This window comes from Heptranchias perlo, chromosome 12 (genome assembly GCF_035084215.1).
Source record: "Heptranchias perlo isolate sHepPer1 chromosome 12, sHepPer1.hap1, whole genome shotgun sequence".
In the NCBI taxonomy this organism is placed as follows: domain Eukaryota; kingdom Metazoa; phylum Chordata; class Chondrichthyes; order Hexanchiformes; family Hexanchidae; genus Heptranchias; species Heptranchias perlo.
In genome coordinates this window covers 49,676,711-49,697,736 of record NC_090336.1, presented here as the reverse complement: position 1 = coordinate 49,697,736, position 21,026 = coordinate 49,676,711, and the positions used below count along the sequence as shown (strand labels likewise).

Below are 21,026 nucleotides of genomic sequence, written 5' to 3'. Positions count from 1 at the left end.
CGTTCAAGGGATTCCAGTTTACCGAGTTCACAATCTAGAATTCCACTGCAATTAAAAATTATGTTTCAAATCTGGAAAGAGACATCCAGTAGAGCACTGAGGTGTGGGTTGCTTGCGATTTTCTGAATGCAGTAATTGTATTACAGCAGTGTGTGTATTTATATTTGTTTTATGTCTGTCTGATTATATGAGAGAGCTTTTTTTTGTTACAGACTTGTTACAGACTTTGTTGTATATGGAAACTTATATATAAGCAATTCTGAAATATGTTCTGCAAACAAATGTCTTCTCTTATGGCATGTGTGTGAGACAGATAGAGGTAGAGAAAGAGAGAGGTAGAGAAAGAATGAAAGACCATTCTCTTGCTGTGAAATATTAATACACAGCAATGTTACTGCTGGGTGGAAAATCATTGTTACTGCAATAATTTCCTGGTCTGTGTAGACTGTTGCAGAATTGGTGGTCACGAAGGAAGGTGAAGAAAGCTGGTCACAGTGTGGAGAATAAAGTTTACCTACCTCAGTGGGAGAAGGATTGGAATCTGCAGCCCATGAATATCCATGGACTGATAGATGAATACTTAGAAATGGGTAAGAACCAGAACAACAAAATTGTGTATTCATCACTGCAACGTAATATTATTGGACAAAGAGTCTCGTGTGTTTGAACATTTAATGTCAACATTTTGGTGTGTAATTATTTAATCCATTCCCTACCAAATAAGCAAGTACCATAACAAATTCTTTGAGAGCTTGTTTTGTTTGGTTTTAAATATGTTATTTCACTGTATTTTTTTTTTATTCGTTCACGGGATGTGGGCATCATTGGCGAGGCCAGCATTTATTGCCCATCCCTAATTGCCCTTGAGAAGGTGGTGGTGAGCCGCCTTCTTGAACCGCTGCAGTCCGCGTGGTGACGGTTCTCCCACAGTGCTGATTATGACTTTTCGAAGCGAGATTTTACAACTGAGTGGCTTGCTAGGCCATTTCAGAGGGCAATTAAGAATCAACCACATTGCTGTGGGTCTGGAGTCACATATAGGCCAGACCGTAAGGACGGCAGCTTTCCTTCCCTAAAGGACATTAGTGAACCAGATGGGTTTTTACGACAATCCAGTAGTTTCATGGCCATCATTACTGATACTAGTATTTTAATTCCAGATTTTTAATTAATTTAATTAATTGAATTTAAATTCCCCAGCTGCCATGGCAGGATTTGAACTCATGACTCTGGATTTTAGTCCAGACCTCTGGATTACTAGTCCAGTAACAGAACCACTATGCTACCGTACCCACTCTATGACAATCGTAGGTAGATCACAATGTGTAACTTACATTGTTCATTGATGTAAATGTTATCAAAATTCACCCAGGTTACCCATTATTCAATTATAGATTATAGCTAGAGATTTTAACTATTAAATGCATTTCATCTAAAAACTTTCAAAATCATAATTGTTTCTGGAGAAGAAACGTAACCTTTTACATATGAATTGAGTGTGAAACAAAAAACTTTTAGAATTGAAAAGCATAACCAATAGATATAAGATTATCAAACATCAGAGCCATTGAAAGTTTAGGTAAAATTTAATTTTTCTTTGATATGACTTTCTGCTTCAGAAAGTAGATTAAAATTCCCAGCAGTCACTGTGTCCTTTGTAAATGTTGAGATTATGCAGCTTTTCTCCTCAAAATTAGTTTGGATTTCAATTGTAATTGGAAGGTAGCATTCCTTTAAAAAAATATTAAAGATTTCTATCTATATATTAAAATGTATTTGCCTACCCTATCCATCATTCAAAGTCTTGTGCATAAGGTTTTTGATTTGTTCAGTGGAGGTTCATATTTCTAATTTCCAGCTCATTCCTCTCTTCCACTCCAGGCACATCCCTGACTTCTCTCTCTCTCTCTCCCTGTCTCACTCTGTCTATCTCTCTTTCTTCCACTCTCTCACACTTTATTTCTCTGTTTCTCTTTCTCTCCCTCCCTCTGTCTATCTGTCTGTCCCTTTCTCTCTCTTACACTTCCTTTCTTTCTCTTTCTCATTCTTTCTTTCTCTGTGACTCTCCTTATCTCTCTCTCTCTCTTTGTCTCTATCTTTCTCTCTCTTTCATTCTCTGTCTGTCTGTGTGACTCTTTATGTCTCTCTCTCTGTCTCTTGCTCCCTCTATCTCTCGCTCCCCCTCTCTCTCTCTTTGTCTCTATCTTTCTCTTTCTATGGCTCTCTCTTTCTTTCTCTATCTTTCTGTCTCTCTCCTTGTTCCTCTCTCTCTCTTTCTCTATCTCACTGTCTCTTTCTTTCTCTCTCCTCTCTCTTTCTTCCTCTGTCTCTCTGCTTTCTCCCTTTCTTACTCTCTCTCTTGCTCTTTCTTCCTCTGCCTTTCCCTGACTCTCTCTCTCTCTCTCTCTTTCTCTCTTTCTCTGTCTCAGTGTTTATCTTGCTCTCTTTCTCTCTCCTCTCTCTCTCACCCTCCCATGTGCAAGCTGCACAGCTCCAAGTTGACCTCCCCTACCTGACCCCAATAATGTTCGGATCCCCCCACCCCCTGTCCCTGAGCAGGTCCATTTTACATAGAATCTGCTGTGGACTTGGATTTTTAAAAAAATGCAATATCAATAAAAAAGATTTGTGAAAGACGTACGGAGACAGTTGGAGACATAAGGAGTAGAAAGGAGATAGGGGAAAAGGCAAACTTATAGAAAGAATGAGACAAAGAGAGTCAAAAGCAAAAGTCAGTGATGACAATGGGAGACGAAGAGACAGGAAGAGTGAAAAACATAAAGAGGGGCACGGAGAGAAGTAGAGACTGGGGAAGAAGCAATAGAAAGATAACAATTTAACTTTTGCCTGTAAACAGTATCGAGGGAAATCACTATATATATATAATACTATATGGCGTGTATATATAGGGCATGTATACATAATACACGTGTATATATAGTACAGATATAAAAATTACTAAAAGTAGCAACGCAAGTTGATAAGACATGAAGAGCGCAAACAAATTACTGGGGATTCATCTGTAGAGGAATAGAATACAAAAGCAGGAATGTAATGTTCAGTTTATATCGAACCTTGGAGTACTGTGTGCAGTTTTGGTCTCCATACTAAAAAAAAGGATACTGATGCACTGGAGAAAGTGCAGAAAAGATTTACAAGGATATTACCCAGAATTGAGAGGATTCAACTATCAGGATAGATCGAGCAGGCTAGGGCTCTTTTCTCTGGAAAAGAGAGTACTGAGAGGAGACCTGATGGAGGTCTTTAAAATTATTAAGAGATTTGATAGGGTGGATGTGGAGAAACTGTTTCCAATTGTGGGGGAGTTCAGAACAATGGGGAATAAATATAAGATAGCCACTAACAGATTAAATGAAGAGTTTAGGAAGAATTTCTTTACACAGAGAGTGGTTAGAATCATAGAAAGGTTACAGCACGGAAGGAGGCCGTTCGGCCCATCGAGTCCGTGCTGGCTCTATGCAAGAGCAACCCAGCTAGTCCCACTCCCCCGCCCTTTCCCCGTGGCCCTGCAAATTTTTTCCTTTCAAGTACTTATCCAGTACCCTTTTGAATCTGCCTCCACCGCCCCCTCGGGCAGTGCATTCCAGATCCTAACCACTCGCTGTGTAAAAAAGTTTTTCCTCATGTCACCTTTGGTTCTTTTGCCAATCACCTTAATGTGGAACTCGCTGCCACATGGAGCGGTTGAAACTGATATCATTGATGTATTTAAGGAGAGGCTTGATGCATACATGAGAGAGAAGGGAATAGAGGGATATGGGGACAGGGTAATTAGAATGGGAAGAGGCTCATGTGGAGTATAAAGACTGACATGGACTAGTTGGGCTGAATGGCCTGTTTCTGTGCTGTAGATTCTATCTAATAACAAAACAGCACTAACAGAGGCTTGGGAGTAGATGAGGGATAGTGCTTAATACATGGAGACCTAGAGGCATATTTGGCAATCAGCAAAGTTCAGGAACAAAAGTTTAACACCCCTGTACTACATTCCCTCTGTGCTACTTTTAGGAAGGTGTTAACCTATTTATTTTAAATGGGTTAATAGTTGACTAAATATTAATGTCCTGAAGGATGTAGTAGAAGAAGCTTTATCCATTGTCCCGACTTGACCTATTGTCAATTGAAAAATATACCCCTAAAGAGGAGAACATAACGTCAAAATGAACTGTGAAAACTGAAAGTTTAATTTTAAAAGATAATGTCAGTGTATTATCAGAAACAATTATTTAAGCAATACCTCAGAATAGGCTTTATCAAGGCTCCTTAAGCTTCCTTCTGATTTAGAATGGCAAGAGTGCCCAGTGCTGAGATGGTAATCCCTGGCCAGGAACACTGACCACCCCCATCCCACCTCCCCCACCGCCATTTAAATGTTTACACAAAGTATCTTTCAGCCACTGGAAGTCGCTACAGACAGGACAGTTTTTATAGCTGACTCTCCAGTTTTTAAAATTACATCCACAAGATGGTTTGAAGTCATGTGAAGGAGCTTAATTACAGTAGAGAGCCAGTTATTTAAACCCAGATACTTCAGTTTCAACTATGCACAGTCAAGTTCAGTGCTTCCTTCAAGTCAAGTCCCTGATTATAAAGAAAGAACTTGCATTTTTTATGGCGTCTTTCACAACCTCAGAACGTCCTAAAGTGCTTTACAGCCAATTAAGTATTTTTGAAGTGTACTCACAGTTGTAGGAAATGTGGCAGCCAATTTGCACACAGCAAGATCCCAAAAACAACAATGAAATAAATGACCACAGCATCTGTTCTTGGTGTTGGCTGAGTGATAAAACACATCCCGGACACCGGGAAGAATGCCCCTGCTTTTCTTCGAATTGTGCCATGCGATCTTTTACGCCCCCTAAGAGGGCAGACTTCTCATTCGAAAGATGGCACCTCTGGCAGTGCAGCACTCCCTCAGTACTGCACTGAACTGTCAGCCTGGATTAAGTGCTGAAGTCTCTGGAGCGGGGCTTAAACCCACAACCTTCTGACTCAGAGGCGCGAGTGCTATCACTGAGCTAAGGCTGACACCAGTTTGCACGGTTTAGTAAAAAAATACTTTTTATGAAGTGTAACAAATTAAAAACAGATCTTTGTTTCAATGTACAAAGGGCGTAATCTGAGTATGTTTTCAGTTATTTATGGAATGGTAATTATGATTTTCATTTTAATCTAGTTTTACAGTTTGGTTTCACAACAGTGTTTGTTGCTGCCTTCCCTCTGGCTCCTCTCCTTGCTCTCCTAAACAATATCATTGAAATAAGGCTGGATGCTTACAAATTCGTCACACAGTGGAGACGACCATTGCCTGCAAGAGCAACAGATATAGGTAATACAGTCAGATTTATTCAGTGCATGACCTGCGTAGAGATGTGCTGCTCTCCAAGAGAAATAGATCATAAAATCCCTATCCTGTCACAACCTCACTGTAATAATATAGTAGAATTCCCACATCTCTACCTTTGTTAAAGCTGCTTCTGAGAGGCTTGGTTTGCTTTTATTGTGCTAAACATTGCTTTTCCCCTCTTGACACTCTGTAGAGCCCAAACTTGTTTAGGACTTGAATATTGCTCCCATATTTGGGGAAGTTCTGCTCTCGCATGTCTGGACAGGATACAAAAAAATGTTTGTGGTCTCTTTCTCTCACCTTACTCTCTGGTCTCTCTCTATTTTACTGTGGTCAGCACTACTCTGGACTTCCCTCTCTTTGTTACTTCGAAGTTGTAAATGTAAAATCTTACATATTCTTACTCCTCCCTACATCCTCTCTTGTACTGAAATCAAAGCTTATTGTGCAGTCTCCTATTGTAACTCATTGATTTCCCAGGACATGTGGAACTCTCTTCCTCCCTCAGCCCCTCCTTCATCCTTAATCAGACTTCGAAAGCCCAAACCTGGCATCACCCGATAACTACTTCCTGATTTACCTTGTCTTCTCTTCCCTTCTCCCAACTGATATGCTGCACTTAAGTGTTTTGGTTCTTCAGCTTGGTTTTCCAGTAAATAAAAATAGCTTTACATTCTTTTAATTATCTGCTGACATGTCCATCAACCTGAGAAATGGGGGAAAAAATCTGAAGGTTTCTAGTTTTCCGCTTACCTTATTTCTAGCATATGCTCGGCATTGTTTAGTGTACAACAGGTAGAGCTCAAAGGAAGGCATTCTAGCCTTTTAGATTCTGGAAGCATGCGGTGCTTTTGTTTGTAGCTCACAGGGACACCTGAGGTGAACTGGGATTTACATTACAGGGACTTGAAGCTACCTTTGAGAGCAAAATCTCTGGAGATCAGATGGAATAATCTCTTTCAAAGTTCAAGCACACCCAGTAAATCACAAGTGCTGTTTCAAGGATCGCACTCAACTTCTAATTCTTTACCTAGAGAGTGGTTAGAATGTGGAACTCACTAACACAAGGAGTAGTTGAGGCGAATAGCATAGATGCATTTAAAGGGAAGCTAGATAAACACATGAGGGAGAAGGGAATAGAAGGTTATGCTGATAGGGTTAGATGAAGAGGGGTGTGAGGAGGCTCGGGTGGAGCATAAACACTGGCATGGAGCAGTTGGGCTGAATGGCCTGTTTCTGTGCTGTACATTCTGTGTAATTCTATGTAACACCGGCTCCAGGCAATCAGTTCTTCTGCAACAGAAAGCACAATGACATCCAAATCTTTATGGCTCAGTCTTCAGTATAAATCCCACGGCCAGAAATTAAGAAAGGGAAGATAGATTATGAAAATAAATTAGCAAAAAATATAAAAACAGATAGCAAGAGTTTCTACAGTTATATAAAAAGAAAAAGGGTGGCTAAGGCAAACGTAGGTCCCTTAGAGGATGAGACCGGGAAATTAATGGTGGGAAACATGGAGATGGCAAAAATGCTGAACAAATATTTTGTTTCAGTCTTTACAGTAGAGGACACTAAGAATATCCCAACACTGGACAAACAGGGGGCTCTAGGGGGGGAGGAGCTAAATATGGTTAAAATCACTAAGGAATTGGTACTCAGTAAATTAATGGGACTCAAGGCGGATGAATCCCCTGGACCTGATGGCTTACATCCTAGGGTCTTGAGGGAAGTGGCAGTAGGGATTGTGGATGCTTTGGTAATAATTTTCCAAAATTCTCTGGACTCGGCAAAGGTCCCGGCAGATTGGAAAACTGCTAATGTAACACCCTTATTTAAAAAGGGTAGTAGGCAGAAGGCTGGAAATTATAGACCAGTTAGCCTAACATCTGTGGTGGATAAAATTTTGGAGTCTATTATTAAGGAGACAGTAATGGAACATTTGGATAAACATAGTTTAATAGGACAAAGTCAGCATGGCTTTACGAAGGGGAAGTCATGTCTGACAAATTTGCTTGAGTTCTTTGAGGACATAACGTACAGGGTGGATAAAGGGGAACCAGTGGACGTTGTGTATTTAGACTTCCAGAAGGCATTCGACAAGGTGCCACATAAAAGATTATTGCTCAAGATAAAGAATCAGTGGATTGGGGGTAATATTCTGGCATGGGTGGAGGATTGGTTATCTAACAGGAAGCAGAGAGTTGGGATAAATGGTTCATTCTCGGACTGGCAACCAATAGCCAGTGGTGTTCCACAGGGGTCAGTGCTGGGTCCCCAACTCTTTACAATCTATATTAACGATTTGGAGGAGGGGACCGAGTGTAACATATCAAAGTTTGCAGATGCTACAAAGAAGGGAGGGAAAGTAGAGAGTGAGGAGAACATAAAAAACCTAAAGGGGATATGGACAGGCTGGGTGAGTGGGCGGAGATTTGGCAGATGCAATACAATATTGGAAAATGTGAGGTTATGCACTTTGGCAGGAAAAATCAGAGAGCAAGTTATTATCTTAATGGCGAGAAACTGGAAAGTACTGCAGTCCAAAGGGATCTGGGGGTCCTAGTGCAAGAAAATCAAAAAGTTAGTATGCAGGTGCAGCAGGTGATCAAGAAGGCCAATGGAATGTTGGCTTTTATTGCTAGGGGGATAGAATATAAAAACAGGGAGGTATTGCTGCAGTTATATAAGGTATTGGTGAGACCGCACCTGGAATACTGCATACAGTTTTGGTCTCCATACTTAAGAAAAGACATACTTGCTCTCGAGGCAGTACAAAGAAGGTTCACTCGGTTAATCCCGGGGATGAGGGGGCGGACATATGAGGAGAGGTTGAGTAGATTGGGACTCTACTCATTGGAGTTCAGAAGAATGAGAGGCGACCTTATTGAAGGGGCTTGATCGGGTGGATGCGGTAAGGATGTTCCCAAGGATGGGTGAAACTAGAACTAGGGGGCATAATCTTAGAATAAGGGGCTGCTCTTTCAAAACTGAGATGAGGAGAAACTTCTTCACTCAGAGGGTGGTGGGTCTGTGGAATTTTCTGCCCCAGGAAGCTGTGGAAGCTACATCATTAAATAAATTTAAAACAGAAATAGACAGTTTCCTAGAAGTAAAGGGAATTAGGGGTTACGGGGAGCGGGCAGGAAATTGGACATGAATTTAGATTTGAGGTTAGGATCAGATCAGCCATGATCTTATTGAATGGCGGAGCAGGCTCGAAGGGGCTGATTGGCCTACTCCTGCTCCTATTTCTTATGTTTTTATGTTCTTATCTGGAAGTAGGAGTTGATATGTACACTGATTCAACTGTAATCAAAATGTAATTAGTTCACTTGTTTCTGGTCTAAATGTACCTGCTTTTGAGTTCCCAATGTTTACCACTAGAGAGCACTTGTGTAGCGTACTGAGAGACTGGTGGTGTAAATCAGAATACTGCAGCAAATGTAACAGATGTCTCCCTGAAGTTTTAAATACATGCACCAGGACACACTCACATACAAAAAGGCAATTTTTAAGTTATCTAAATTATTAGGAAAATATACATTTTGAAAAATAGGTTGTAAAGATTAACGACATCCAACTACATGAACAGTTTAATTCAATACAATATTGTTATTATATACATTCTACAGATTAAGGAGTAAGGCTTCTGAAAAACATTTCAAAGCATCAAGATAGCAGATTTCTATGTTTGCCATAATTCTCATTGATACTGTCTTATAATTTTGTTAGACTTGAGCACCTGTGCCGGGAAATTCCTCAGGGATTCTCCCAATCGGCCACCATAACTTCGGAGGGAGATCGGCAGAGACTCCAGTTGGATGCGTAACCAGAATTTCTGCCAACCTTCTGCCGACGTCACAGCAGTCGATCAGGAGAACCAACCCCCCCCCCCCCACCCCTGCCCCGCTCCTTCACTCCCCCAAGGAAATTCCTGGCACTAGTTTTTTAACTAGTTTGAATTTACTCCTAGACCTGGATTTTTCACTATTGCAGAATCCTGGCCTGTCTTTAGCTCAGCTTCTAGGATGTGTCCCTCACCCTGGCTGATTTCCTTGGGTCAAGGCACTGCTCATGTTTGTTCAGGCTACCAGCCTTTACTTGGAAGTCCCGGCAGGAAGGGTGGGGTGACTGGTCAGACTTACATTCTGAAGCACTGAACATGTAAGAAGTTTGAGCTGGTGATCCGTATCGCAAAATGTTCCACAATGAACCATTTGGAAATTGTGCGGGTTTAGGACTAATATGTAGGTACACACAGTAAGAATTGTATGTTGTCCTTATGTACAGTCATGTTGTGGGATCTTTTGGACCATTTTTCCATAGAAAGGATTTGTTAAAAAGAGTTACTTTTAAATGTTGGATTTTTAAAACAAAGTGCATTCCCGCAAGTTTAAAAATAAGCACTGAGGTGGAAAGTGGTTAGAATGCAATGTTTCCCTGAAGAATTTAAACAATAATCAATTTTTTTTAGCTTGTTTTGGTAATTGATAAATGCCTCATACCCATTATGCTGGGAAGTCTCTGATTCCAGGCACTCAGTAAAGAAAGAACTTGCATTTATATACACGTTTCATATCCGCAAAGTACTTCATAGCCAACGAAGCACATTTGAAGTAAAGTCACTGTTCTAACGTAGGAAACGTGGCAGTGAATTGCGCAAAGCAAGCTCCCACAAACAGCAATGAAATAAATGACCAGATCATCTGTTTTTAGGTGTTGGTTGAGGGATAAATGTTGGGAAAACTCCCCTGCTCTCCTGTGAATTGTGCCGACAGTGCAACACTTCCTCAATATTGCACCAAAGTATCAGCCTGGATTATATGATCAAGTATCTGAAGTGGGGCTTGAACCCATGACCTTCTGACTCAGAGGCGAGAATACTACCACTGAGCTAAGGCTGACACCAGTTTGCACAGTTTATTGAAAAATCTTTTTTATGAAATTAAACAAATTAAAAACAAATCTTTGTTTCAATGCAAAAAGGGCTATGCTAATGACACTTGTGAAGTGAACAGATTTATATATTCAATTAAACTATGGCTGGAATTCTAATGAATGTTAGCATCTGTGTTTATATTCCCTGGTGGTCTTTACCATCCTCCCTCCATCTAGTATTCTGGGATGGTGGGCCTAAGTATCCATAGTACTAATGGAAGTCTTTCAATAAATCTACAGGGCCTATAGTTTAATAGGCATTTTCACAAGTGCTATGGATTCTGGGATAGTATCACCTTTTGTTCTCCAGCAATGATAAAATTGCAAGTCTAAAGCTACAAGTGCAATACTGTTGGCTTTTCTTGATGCCAAGCAAGAAAATTTGAGACAAAAAGCATTGTAACAGGCCCACCAACTCTCCCCCATTTGGCAGGAATCCCATGCAACATACAATTACAATCGCACACTTCTGACATCCTGCTTGCAATGTTGGTAAATCCCAGCTCTGCCAAAGCAGGGAAAGCAGTAATGTTCACTTGAATTCTTAACATTGAAGCTATATTAGCACTAATAGTGCAAGTGAAAAGACCCTATTAAAACAACAATCTCTAAAAGGAAAAATGACCGACAAACAAAAGGGGACAATCGCTGGGACAGTCGGTGCAGGGAAGAGAAACAATTTTCTCGGTGCTTGAATTGGGCTTCTTCTGTCCACAACGACAAGGCAGCACAAATTCAGAAAATCCAGCCTAAGTCTAAAGCTGAGAAGTGTTTCATTTCCTTGTTCTACCATCCTTCACTGTTATAACTATAAGTAGAAGAAATACACAAACTCCTCTTTCTAATTTTAGCTTATTTGTGCTTCTCGACCAGTGGGTTTGGCTAGGATAATTTGTTGTAAAGCTAATAAAATGGCCTAACTTAATCTGGTAAGTAACAAATGTTATACTTTTCCAATGAGATATCTCTATAAAGCCGGATGTGCCATAGGTACATATTACGCGGGAGCTATTTTAGATGCTGAAGGTTTACCGATTAAGCCAAAGCAGGGAAAGCACTAATGTTCACTTGAACTTTTAACTTTGAGAGCCATAATCCTGTTTTAATTGTAAAATTGTACCCTCCCAGTGCATTATATTAATTATTGAAGATTTATAAAATATTGCAGCACTCACTATAAATATAATGGGAGTGAAATTGGTCTTTGGCGTAAGCGTGAAACAGGCAATAGCGAATCGGCAGCCTGTTTTACACCAATGCCCAAATTTCTTTTCCTTTGAAGTCAATAGTGCGATGAAAAAACAGGCTGCCGATTCGCTCTCGCACATTTCACTGAAGACCAATGATTTTTACGCAACTTGTGCTTTGGCGTTTTAGAAGTCAATTAAATGATATTGCCATTCACAGGAATGACATTAAATGAAAATCGGAACTACTCCTCCCTTGCTCCCTGCAGAAGGCAGTTTCGTATTTAAATCGGTTGAATTTCTTCTGGCAGTTTTAAGAGCATTTATGTCCCTAAGTTGGTGAAGGTTTGCATTTGAGTTTACACACTGGCCATTTTAATTCACACTTTGGATTGACTTGAATTTTACACCATCTGAAGCCAAAGGTGCAATTGATCTGCATGCCCATCGCAACTTCTTAGTGTAAGAAGAATAATCCAGATAACAATAGACCAGTTAGTCTAACGCCTGTTGTGGGCAAGCTCTTAGAACTCAAAATTCAAGATAAAATTAATTTCGAAATGCATGGTTGATTCAAGGACAATTAGCACAGAGTTGTTAAAGGCAAGTTGTATATGACAAATTTGGTAGACTTTTTTGAAGAAAAGACTAATTGCTCAGGTGAAAGGATGCCGTGAATATGGATTTTTAGAAGGTGCTTGACAAAGTGTCTCACGAGACTTGTCAGAAAGTCTAACTTCTTGGTATAAGAGGAAAAGTTGCAACATGGATAGAAAGTTGGTTGATAGGCAGGAAACAAAAGTTAGGGTAAATGGATGTGGCTCAGATTGGAGAGGCGTTGGTGGTGTTCGGTCCACTTTTGCTCTCAGCAGTTAGAGATGATTTGGACTTGCGTATTGGAAACGCAATCTCAAAATTTCCCAATGACATAAAAGAAGGGGGCTTCGCAAACAGTGAGAAGGACTGAAAAGAACTTCAGAAAGACAAACAGCTTAGTGAAATGGGCAGACAGCTGGTAGTGTGAGTTTAAAAAAAAACTTAATTGTTCCTGAAGCACTTGTGGATTTCCTGAGTGCATAAAAGGCGCTAAATAAATGTGAGTTCTTTCTTTTAATACATTTTGGAAGGAGAAACAGGGAATGGGAGTATATACTCAATGGAAAGATATGGATGAACAGAGAGACCTGAGGGTTCAAAATCATATCTTTCTGAAAGTGTGAATGCAGGAGAATAATGCCGTAAAAAAGGCCAACAGCATTTATCGATAAGGTGTCTCACAAGAGGCTTGTTTTAAAAAAAAGCATAGAGTACAAGAGTAAAGAAGTAATAATAAATTTATATACAAAAACATTGGTTAGGTCACAATTAGAGTACAGTTTTGGGTGCCCCATTATAAAAAAGATGTTGGCCCAGAAATTGCTCGGAGCAGTGAACCAACAGTGCTCACCCCTTCATAGATTTATACTAACCCACTAACTTACCGCGGTCTTTACTGGGTGCACTTCCTCTAATAGGAAGTGGAGAAGAGCCCAGCGTTAGTTCCAGTGAAGCTAGGACCCATGGGAGAAGCGAGAGGATCACTCTCTCCCCTTGACCAATCAGATTACAGCATTTTTGACTGGCTGTGAATATTTTCTGCAAGCTGGAATGTAAAATCTAGGAAGTGAAAGGTACAACATTCAAATCATTTCTAAAAACAGTTATAAACAGCAATAAAAAAGATAGGGTAAGAAATAATTGAATGAAATGAGACATAGGAACATAGGAACAGGAGTAGGCCATTCAGCCTCTCGTGCCTGCTCCGCCATTTGATAAGATCATGGCTGATCTGTGATCTAACTCCATACACCTGCCTTTGGCCCATATCCCTTAATACCTTTGGTTGCCAAAAAGCTATCTATCTCAGATTTAAATTTAGCAATTGAGCTAGTATCAATTGCCATTTGCGAAAGAGAGTTCCAAACTTCTACCACCCTTTGTGTGTAGAAATGTTTTCTAATCTCGCTCCTGAAATGTCTGGCTCTAATTTTTAGACTGTGCCCCCTACTCCTAAAATCCCCAACCAGCGGCAATAGTTTTTCTCTATCCACTCTATCTGTTCCCCTTAATATCTTATAAACTTCGATCAGATCACCCCTTAACCTTCGAAACTCTAGAGAAAAGTAAAAAAAAATGACCGATAACTATTAAAATAAGGAGTGTTGAGACTGCACATTTTTAAAAGTTAATTTTTAGTTGTCTGGCAATCATTAAGATTTACCGCGTTATTAAAACTTAGTTTAGGCCTGGTATTTTTAAACGTACCAGTCCTAAGGCGATATTAGTTACTTTCCAGCTGGGCAGATGAGCAAGTTGGCGCTGGTTCAATGAGTTCACTGATTCCAGCTGACAATATCCCTTTAATTTGAAGCTGTCATATTGCTGGCGAACCAGGAAGAGCAAGTTGCGGATTTCTGTGTTTCACTGCGCATGTGTGCAAGTGGGCACTTGCTCCTTGATTTCACCACTAACAATGGTGAGCGCTGTTGAGCTCACCGTTCTTCTCCAAGTAATTTCTGGGCTGTTAAAGCTATAGAGTGTATACAGTGTAGATTCAGCAGGATGATGCCAGATTGGGAAAGTATAGTTATGAAAAGAGATTTGAGATATTAGGACTATTTCTACTGGAACAAAGAAAGCTAAGAGGAGCAGTAATAGAGTTCTTTTTAAAATCACAAAGGATTTTGATAGAGTGAATAGGGAAAGACTGTTTCCTCGAGTTGGGGAGTCAGTGACGAGGGGTTATCAATTTAAAATGGTCTCTAAGATAATCAGGCAAGCGGTTAGAAGATATTTCTTCATACAGAGGATTGTTGGAGCTTGGAATGCTTTGCTGTGAAATGGCTGAAACAGAGACCATTGCATCTTTTAAGGGAAAATTGGATAAATATTTGAAGCAGAGGAAGATACAGGGCTATTTGGAGAGAGTGAGGCAATGGGATTCATTTTGGATTGCCCCAGCGAAGATCCTCCAGCAACACAATGGCTGAATGGCTGCCTTCTGTGCTGTAAATGTCTATGGTTCAGACATTAAATGGTAGCTCAGCTGATTAAGGCAGTGAACAGTTGGCCCAGGAGATACCAGGTTGGATCGCTAGTTTGTGCCGAGTTAGCTGATCTCAGCCACGGCAATGGTAGAGGAACTATGCTTAGTCCAGGCACACCTCATACATGTGCATGGTAGATTTTGTATTGGTGCCTGCACATTCATAGAATGTTTCTGCACAGAAACAGGCCATTTGGCTCATCCAGCATGTATCAGTGTTTTACTCCACCAGACATCCAGTATAATCCCGCTCACTTACACGTTGTTTTCAGGCAATATCCAATTCCCTTTTAAAAGACTTATCGAGTTTGCTTCAACAACAATCTGTGGCAGAGAATTCCAAATTCTAACCACTCTCTGTGTGAATATTTTTCTGATCTCGCCCCCCGCTTTAATTCTTTTTGTTCATGTTTTAATGGAATCCACCATTTGGGAAGTCAATGATCTCTGGAACAATCTGCACATTAGGTGTGAGATTTATGATCAGAATAAAGTATGACAGATTTCAAGATCACTTATTAGTGAGATCATAAACCTTAAAAACATAGAGCTGTATTTACCTTTAAGAGGGACATGCATCAAAATAATTTACATTTTTAAACCAAATCGAATCTCAGTCTAAAAAGAGAGACTTGAGGAATCTAACCTGCTTTTTATTCAGACCTTAAGCTTGTACTTCAGCCTTTTGAAGGGCAGACTATTGAAGATTAGTAACTGTGGAATTTTCCATTGGTTACATTTGTGAAAAAAACAAGTGCAGAGTTGTCTGCTTTCAATAACTGAAATGTATAGCTCAGACATGCTTCTGTGGCATGCTCTGCCAGTTCAACGCAAATGCCCAAAAACTAAATAGATTTCCATCTACTTTCTGAAAGCTTACTTAAGGCTTTGGTCTATTAAGTAGCAGCTAGTGACCACGGCACACTGATTAAAGGTAAGTATAACAGCAGTTCATTTGTTAGTTTTAAACAGTTTGATAAAATCTGGCTGTACTGAATGTACTGAACACAAGAATCAAAAGGTGTGGACTAAATGTTCTTTTATAAAGATGACAGTTAAGGTAATAGAAGGGTAGAATGGCAATTGTCAAAAAAAAACAAAATTGACATCTTTTTTCATGTGAGCTACGTGAGTTTATTTGCAATTTATCATGTCATAGCTTCTGTTTCTGATATATTTGTTGTGTAGTCAAGCTTTACACATTAATCCTTCACTGCAACACACCTAGCAGGCATTAACTTTTAGAAACGATAATCCGGTACAGAATTGACAGTCACTTGAACAAGTGTGAATTGATTAGGAAAAGCCAGCACGGATTTGTTAAAGGCAAATCATGTTTAACTAATTTGATAGAGTTTTTTGATATGGTAACAGAGAGGGTAGATGAGGGCAATGCAGTTGATGTGGTGTATATGGACTTTCAAAAGACATTTGATAAAGTGCCGCATAATACGCTTGTCATCAAGATTGAAGCCCATGGAATAAAGGGGGCAGTAGCAACATGAATACAGAATTGGTTAAGTAATAGGAAACAGAGAGTAGTGGTGAACAGTTGTTTTTTGGACAGGAGGGGAAGGTAAACAGTAGTGTTCCCCAGGGGTCAGTACGAGGACCACTGCTTTTCTTGCTCATGGACTCGATGGGCCGAATGGCCTCCTTGCGTTCTATAACCTTTCTATGATTCTACGATTAGAATGAAGAACATTATAAAGAGTGAGACTATGTTGCACAGTTCATGGACTATGTTATTTTTAGTGGGCAAGTGAACTATCTAAGCAATTTGAATAATTTTATGAATAGCTTGTTTTTGATTTGGAAAGAAAGATGAAAGAACTTGCATTTCTCTAGCGCCTTTCACGACCTCAGGATGTCCTAAAACGCTTTACAGCCAATGAAGTACTTTTGAAGTGTCATCACCGTTGCAATGTAGGAAACGCGGCAACTCCAACAGTACAGCAGTTCTGCACTGGAGTGTCAGCCTGGATTTTGTGCTCAAGTCTAGTGGGATTTGAAACACAACCTTCCGACTCAGAGATGAGAGTGCTACCACTGAGCCACCGCTAACACTACTCTGCTGTGCCCAAGTTTTACATGCTATTTCCTCTTCTTTAAGACTGATTATGTTTTTTTTCTTTGCTAGGAATCTGGTATGGAATCCTGGAAGGAATCGGAGTACTGGCTGTGATCACCAATGCTTTTGTGATTGCCATAACCTCAGACTACATCCCTCGCTTTGTCTACGCATTCAAATACGGCCCTTGTGCAGACCAGGGATACACACAGGGAAAGTACTGCACATTCCTGTACTTCTACACATATCAGAATCTAAACAACTTGCCATTGCATTCGCAAATGATTCCTAGTTAGCTCATTAAAAAGGGGACAACTTTCTTTGAGACAGTAGCCTTGGGGGATTGTCCACTCTTCAAATTTGGGAGCCCAACAAAAATAATTTTGCATAAACCATCTGTAGCTAAGTAAGCACAATTGAGACTCTCTTGATCTCCTGGGTCACACTTCTGAAATCAATTATGAAGCTCCATAATGTGATTCATTTAAGCATCTTTTAACATGGTGATCAGTGCTCTTTTTGATCGTATTAGCAAAGACGTCATAGCAACGACAGGTGGCCAATAGAATACTGATGTTTTTTTCATTCGTTCATGGGACGTGGGCGTCACTGGCAAGGCCAGCATTTATTGCCCATCCCTAATTGCCCTTGAGAAGATGGTGGTGAGCCGCCTTCTTGAACCGCTGCAGTCCATGTGGTGAAGGTTCTCCCAGAGTGCTGTTGGTTAGGAAGTTCCAGGATTTTGACCCAGCGACGATGAAGGAACGGCGATATATTTCCAAGTCGGGATGGTGTGTGACTTGGAGGGGAACGTGCAGGTGGTGTTGTTCCCATGTGCCTGCTGCCCTTGTCCTTCTAGGTGGTAGAGGTCGTGGGTTTGGGAGGTGCTGTCGAAGAAGCCTTGGCGAGTTGCTGCAGTACATCCTATGGATGGTACACATTGCAGCCACAGTGCACCGGTGGTGAAGGGAGTGAATGTTTAGGGTGGTAGATGGGGTGCCAATCAAGCGGGCTGCTTTGTCCTGGTTGGTGTCGAGCTTCTTGAGTGTTGTTGGAGCTGCATTCATCCAGGCAAGTGGAGAGTATTCCATCACACTCCTGACTTGTGCCTTGTAGATGGTGGAAAGGTTTTGGGGAGTCAGGAGGTGAGTCACTCACCGCAGAATACCCAGCCTCTGACCTGCTCTTGTAGCCACAGTATTTATGTGGCTAGCCCAGTTAAGTTCCTGGTCAATGGTGACCCCCAGGTTGTTGATGGTGGGGGATTCGGCAATGGTAATGCCATTGAATGTCAAGGGGAGGTGGTTAGACTCTCTCTTGTTGGAGATGGTCATTGCCTGCCATTTGTCTGGCGCGAATGTTACTTGCCACTTATCAGCCCAAGCCTGGATGTTGTCCAGATCTTGCTGCATGTGGGCACGGACTGCTTCATTATCTGAGGGATTGCAAATGGAACTGAACACTGTGCAATCATCAGCGAACATCCCCATTTCTGACCTTATGACGGAGGGAAGGTCATTGATGAAGCAGCTGAAGATGTTTGGGGCTAGGACACTGCCCTGAGGAACTCCTTCAGAAATGTCCTGGGGCTGAGATGATTGGCCTCCAACAACCACTACCATCTTCCTTTGTGCTAGGTATGACTCCAGCCACTGGAGAGTTTTCCCCCTGATTCCCATTGACTTCAATTTTACTAGGATTCGTTGGTGCCTTGATGTCAAGGGCAGTCATCTCACCTCACCTCTGGAATTCAGCTCTTTTGTCCATGTTTGGACCAAGGCTGTAATGAGGTCTGGAGCCGAGTGGTCCTGGCGGAACCCAAACTGAGCATCGGTGAGCAGGTTATTGGTGAGTAAGTGCCGCTTGATAGCATTGTCAACGACACCTTCCATCACTTTGCTGATGATTGAGAATAGACTGATGGGGTAATAATTGGTCGGATTGGATTTGTCCTGCTTTTTGTGGACAGGACATACCTGGGCAATTTTCCACATTGTCGGGTAGATGCCAGTGTTGTAGCTGTAATGGAACAATTTGGCTAGAGGCGTGGCTAATTCTGGAGCACAAGTCTTCAGCACTACAGCCGTGATGTTGTCGGGGTCCGTAGCCTTTTCTTTATCCAGTGCACTCAACCGTTTCTTGATATCACGTGGAGTGAATTGAATTGGCTGAAGATTGGCTTCTGTGATGGTGGGGATATCGGGAGGAGGCCGAGATGGATCATCCACTCGGCACTTCTGGCTGAAGGTGGTTGCAAACGCTTCAGCCTTGTCTTTTGCACTCGCGTGCTGGAACCCGCCATCATTGAGGATGGGGATGTTGACAGAGCCTCCTCCTCCCGTTAGTTGTTTAATTGTCCACCACCATTCACGACTGGCTGTGGCAGCACTGCAGAGCTTTGATCTGATCTGTTGGTTGTGGAATCGCTTAGCTTTGTCTATAGCATGTTGCTTCCGCTGTTTAGCATGCATGTAGTCCTGAGTTGTAGCTTCACCAGGTTGGCACCTCATTTTTAGATACGCCTGGTGCTGCTCCTGGCATACTCGACTACATTGCTCATTGAACCAGGGTTGATCCCCTGGCTCGTTGGTAATGCTAGAGTGAGGAATATAAAAACCCAGTAGCTGGACCAGCAATCACACAGACTGGGGTTACTGGGCTGCTGTGAATTTCAATCCCATGTTAATGTTTGTAACGTTTTGACAGGTAATATTTTGTTATTTCCTCTTCACATAATCAATTTTAGAGATGTCACATGGTCAAAAATGCTTATCCATATTCAACATATAATAGCTGCTTTAAGTATCGTTAAATAGTAATATCACTATGACTTCTGCTCCGTGCATTTAAAATGCCAGAGCAGGTCAAAGCTGGTGAGTGCCAGCGACTTCCATGGGTGGTACAGTCAGAGGGTCTGCACTCATGCCAGCTCCCGCAAGGTCAGTAGTACGTCAAGTGTAGTTGCTGTTATTTTTTACTTCTGTAACCATGAGAAATACCCACAGAGCAAATTATCACCTGTTTTACATGGTAAGGAGAAAAAATAATAGATCTATAATAGTTTTTAAAAATTGTAAAAACTAGCCAATCCTCCCTGCAGTTCGCCATGATAAGTTGGGAGATGTGGTGTTTTATAAGGCCAGGAGCATTATAGCATGTCTCTTTAAAGCCCACAAAGTCTTAGTTTCTGTAAATAGGTATATCTCAAGGTTGACGAGAGAGCATTCTCTTTGCTGTAGAAGTTACTTTGACACAAGCAGCTAATCAATGTTTTCCTTTAGAAGTCTTACACAGAATGTTGTTTGTGTGATGGACATGTCTCAAATAGACGACGACGACGACAACAACAACAACTCGCGTTTATATAGTGCCTTTAACATGGTAAAACATCCCAAGGCGCTTTGTAGGAGCATTTTCAAACAAAATTTGACACCAAGCCACATAAGGAGGTATTAGGACAGGTGACCAAAAGGTTTTAAGGAGCGTCTTAAAGGAGGAGAGAGAGGCGGAGAGGTTTAGGGAAGAAATTCCAGAGCTTAGGGCCTCGGCAGCTGAAGGAACGGCCGCCAATGGTGGAGTGAATAAAATCGGGGATGCGCAAGAGGCAAGAATTGGAGGAGCGCAAGAATTGGCGGAGGTTTGTATGGCTGGAGGAGGTTACAGAAATAGGGAGAGGCAAGGCCATGGAAGAATTTGAAAAGAAGGATGAGAATTTTAAAATCAAGGCAATCATGGACTTGGAGTCAATGTAGGTCAGCGAGCACAGGGGTGATGGGAGAACGAGACTTGGTGCAAGTTAGGATAGGGGCAGCAGAGTTTTGGATGTGCTCATGTTTATGGAGGGTTGAAGATGGGATGCCAGCCAGGATAGCATTGGAATAGTCCAGTCTGGAGGTAACAAAGGCATGGATGAGGGTTTCAGCCGCAGATGAGTTGAGGCAGGGGCCAAGGCAGGTGATGTTATGGAGGTGGAAGTTTGCAGTCTTGGTGATGGAGTGGATATGTGGTCAGAAGCTCATCTCAGGATCAAATAGGATGCCAAGGTTGTGAACGGTTCAGCCTCGGACAGTGGCCAGAGAGAGGGATGGAGTCGGTGGTTAGGGAATGGAGTTTGCGGCAGGGACCAAAGATAAAATGGCTTCGGTCTTCCAAATATTTAGTTGGAGGAAATTTTTGCTCATCCAGCAAGCAGTGTGACGAATCAGAGACAGTGGAGGGATTGAGAGAACTGGTGGTGAGGTAGAGCTGGGTGTCGTCAGCGTACATGTGGAACCTGACGTGTTTTCAGATGATGTCGCGAGGGGCAGTGTGCAGATGAGAAATAGAGGTAGAAAACAGAAAATTCAGGACTGTTTGAAACATTCTAAACTATTA

General features: G+C 41.4%; 1 protein-coding gene across 1 annotated transcript in view; it reads left to right on the top strand.

Moving 5' to 3' along the window:
- ano3 (anoctamin 3) overlaps nucleotides 1-21,026 on the top strand; it is a 415,131-nt gene that overhangs the window by 370,550 nt on the left and 23,555 nt on the right. The window contains exons 22-24 of the mRNA XM_067994093.1: nucleotides 445-590; nucleotides 5,198-5,350; nucleotides 16,722-16,869. Coding sequence (XP_067850194.1) covers nucleotides 445-590; nucleotides 5,198-5,350; nucleotides 16,722-16,869 — 447 coding nt within the window. The remainder of the gene's footprint in view (nucleotides 1-444; nucleotides 591-5,197; nucleotides 5,351-16,721; nucleotides 16,870-21,026) is intronic.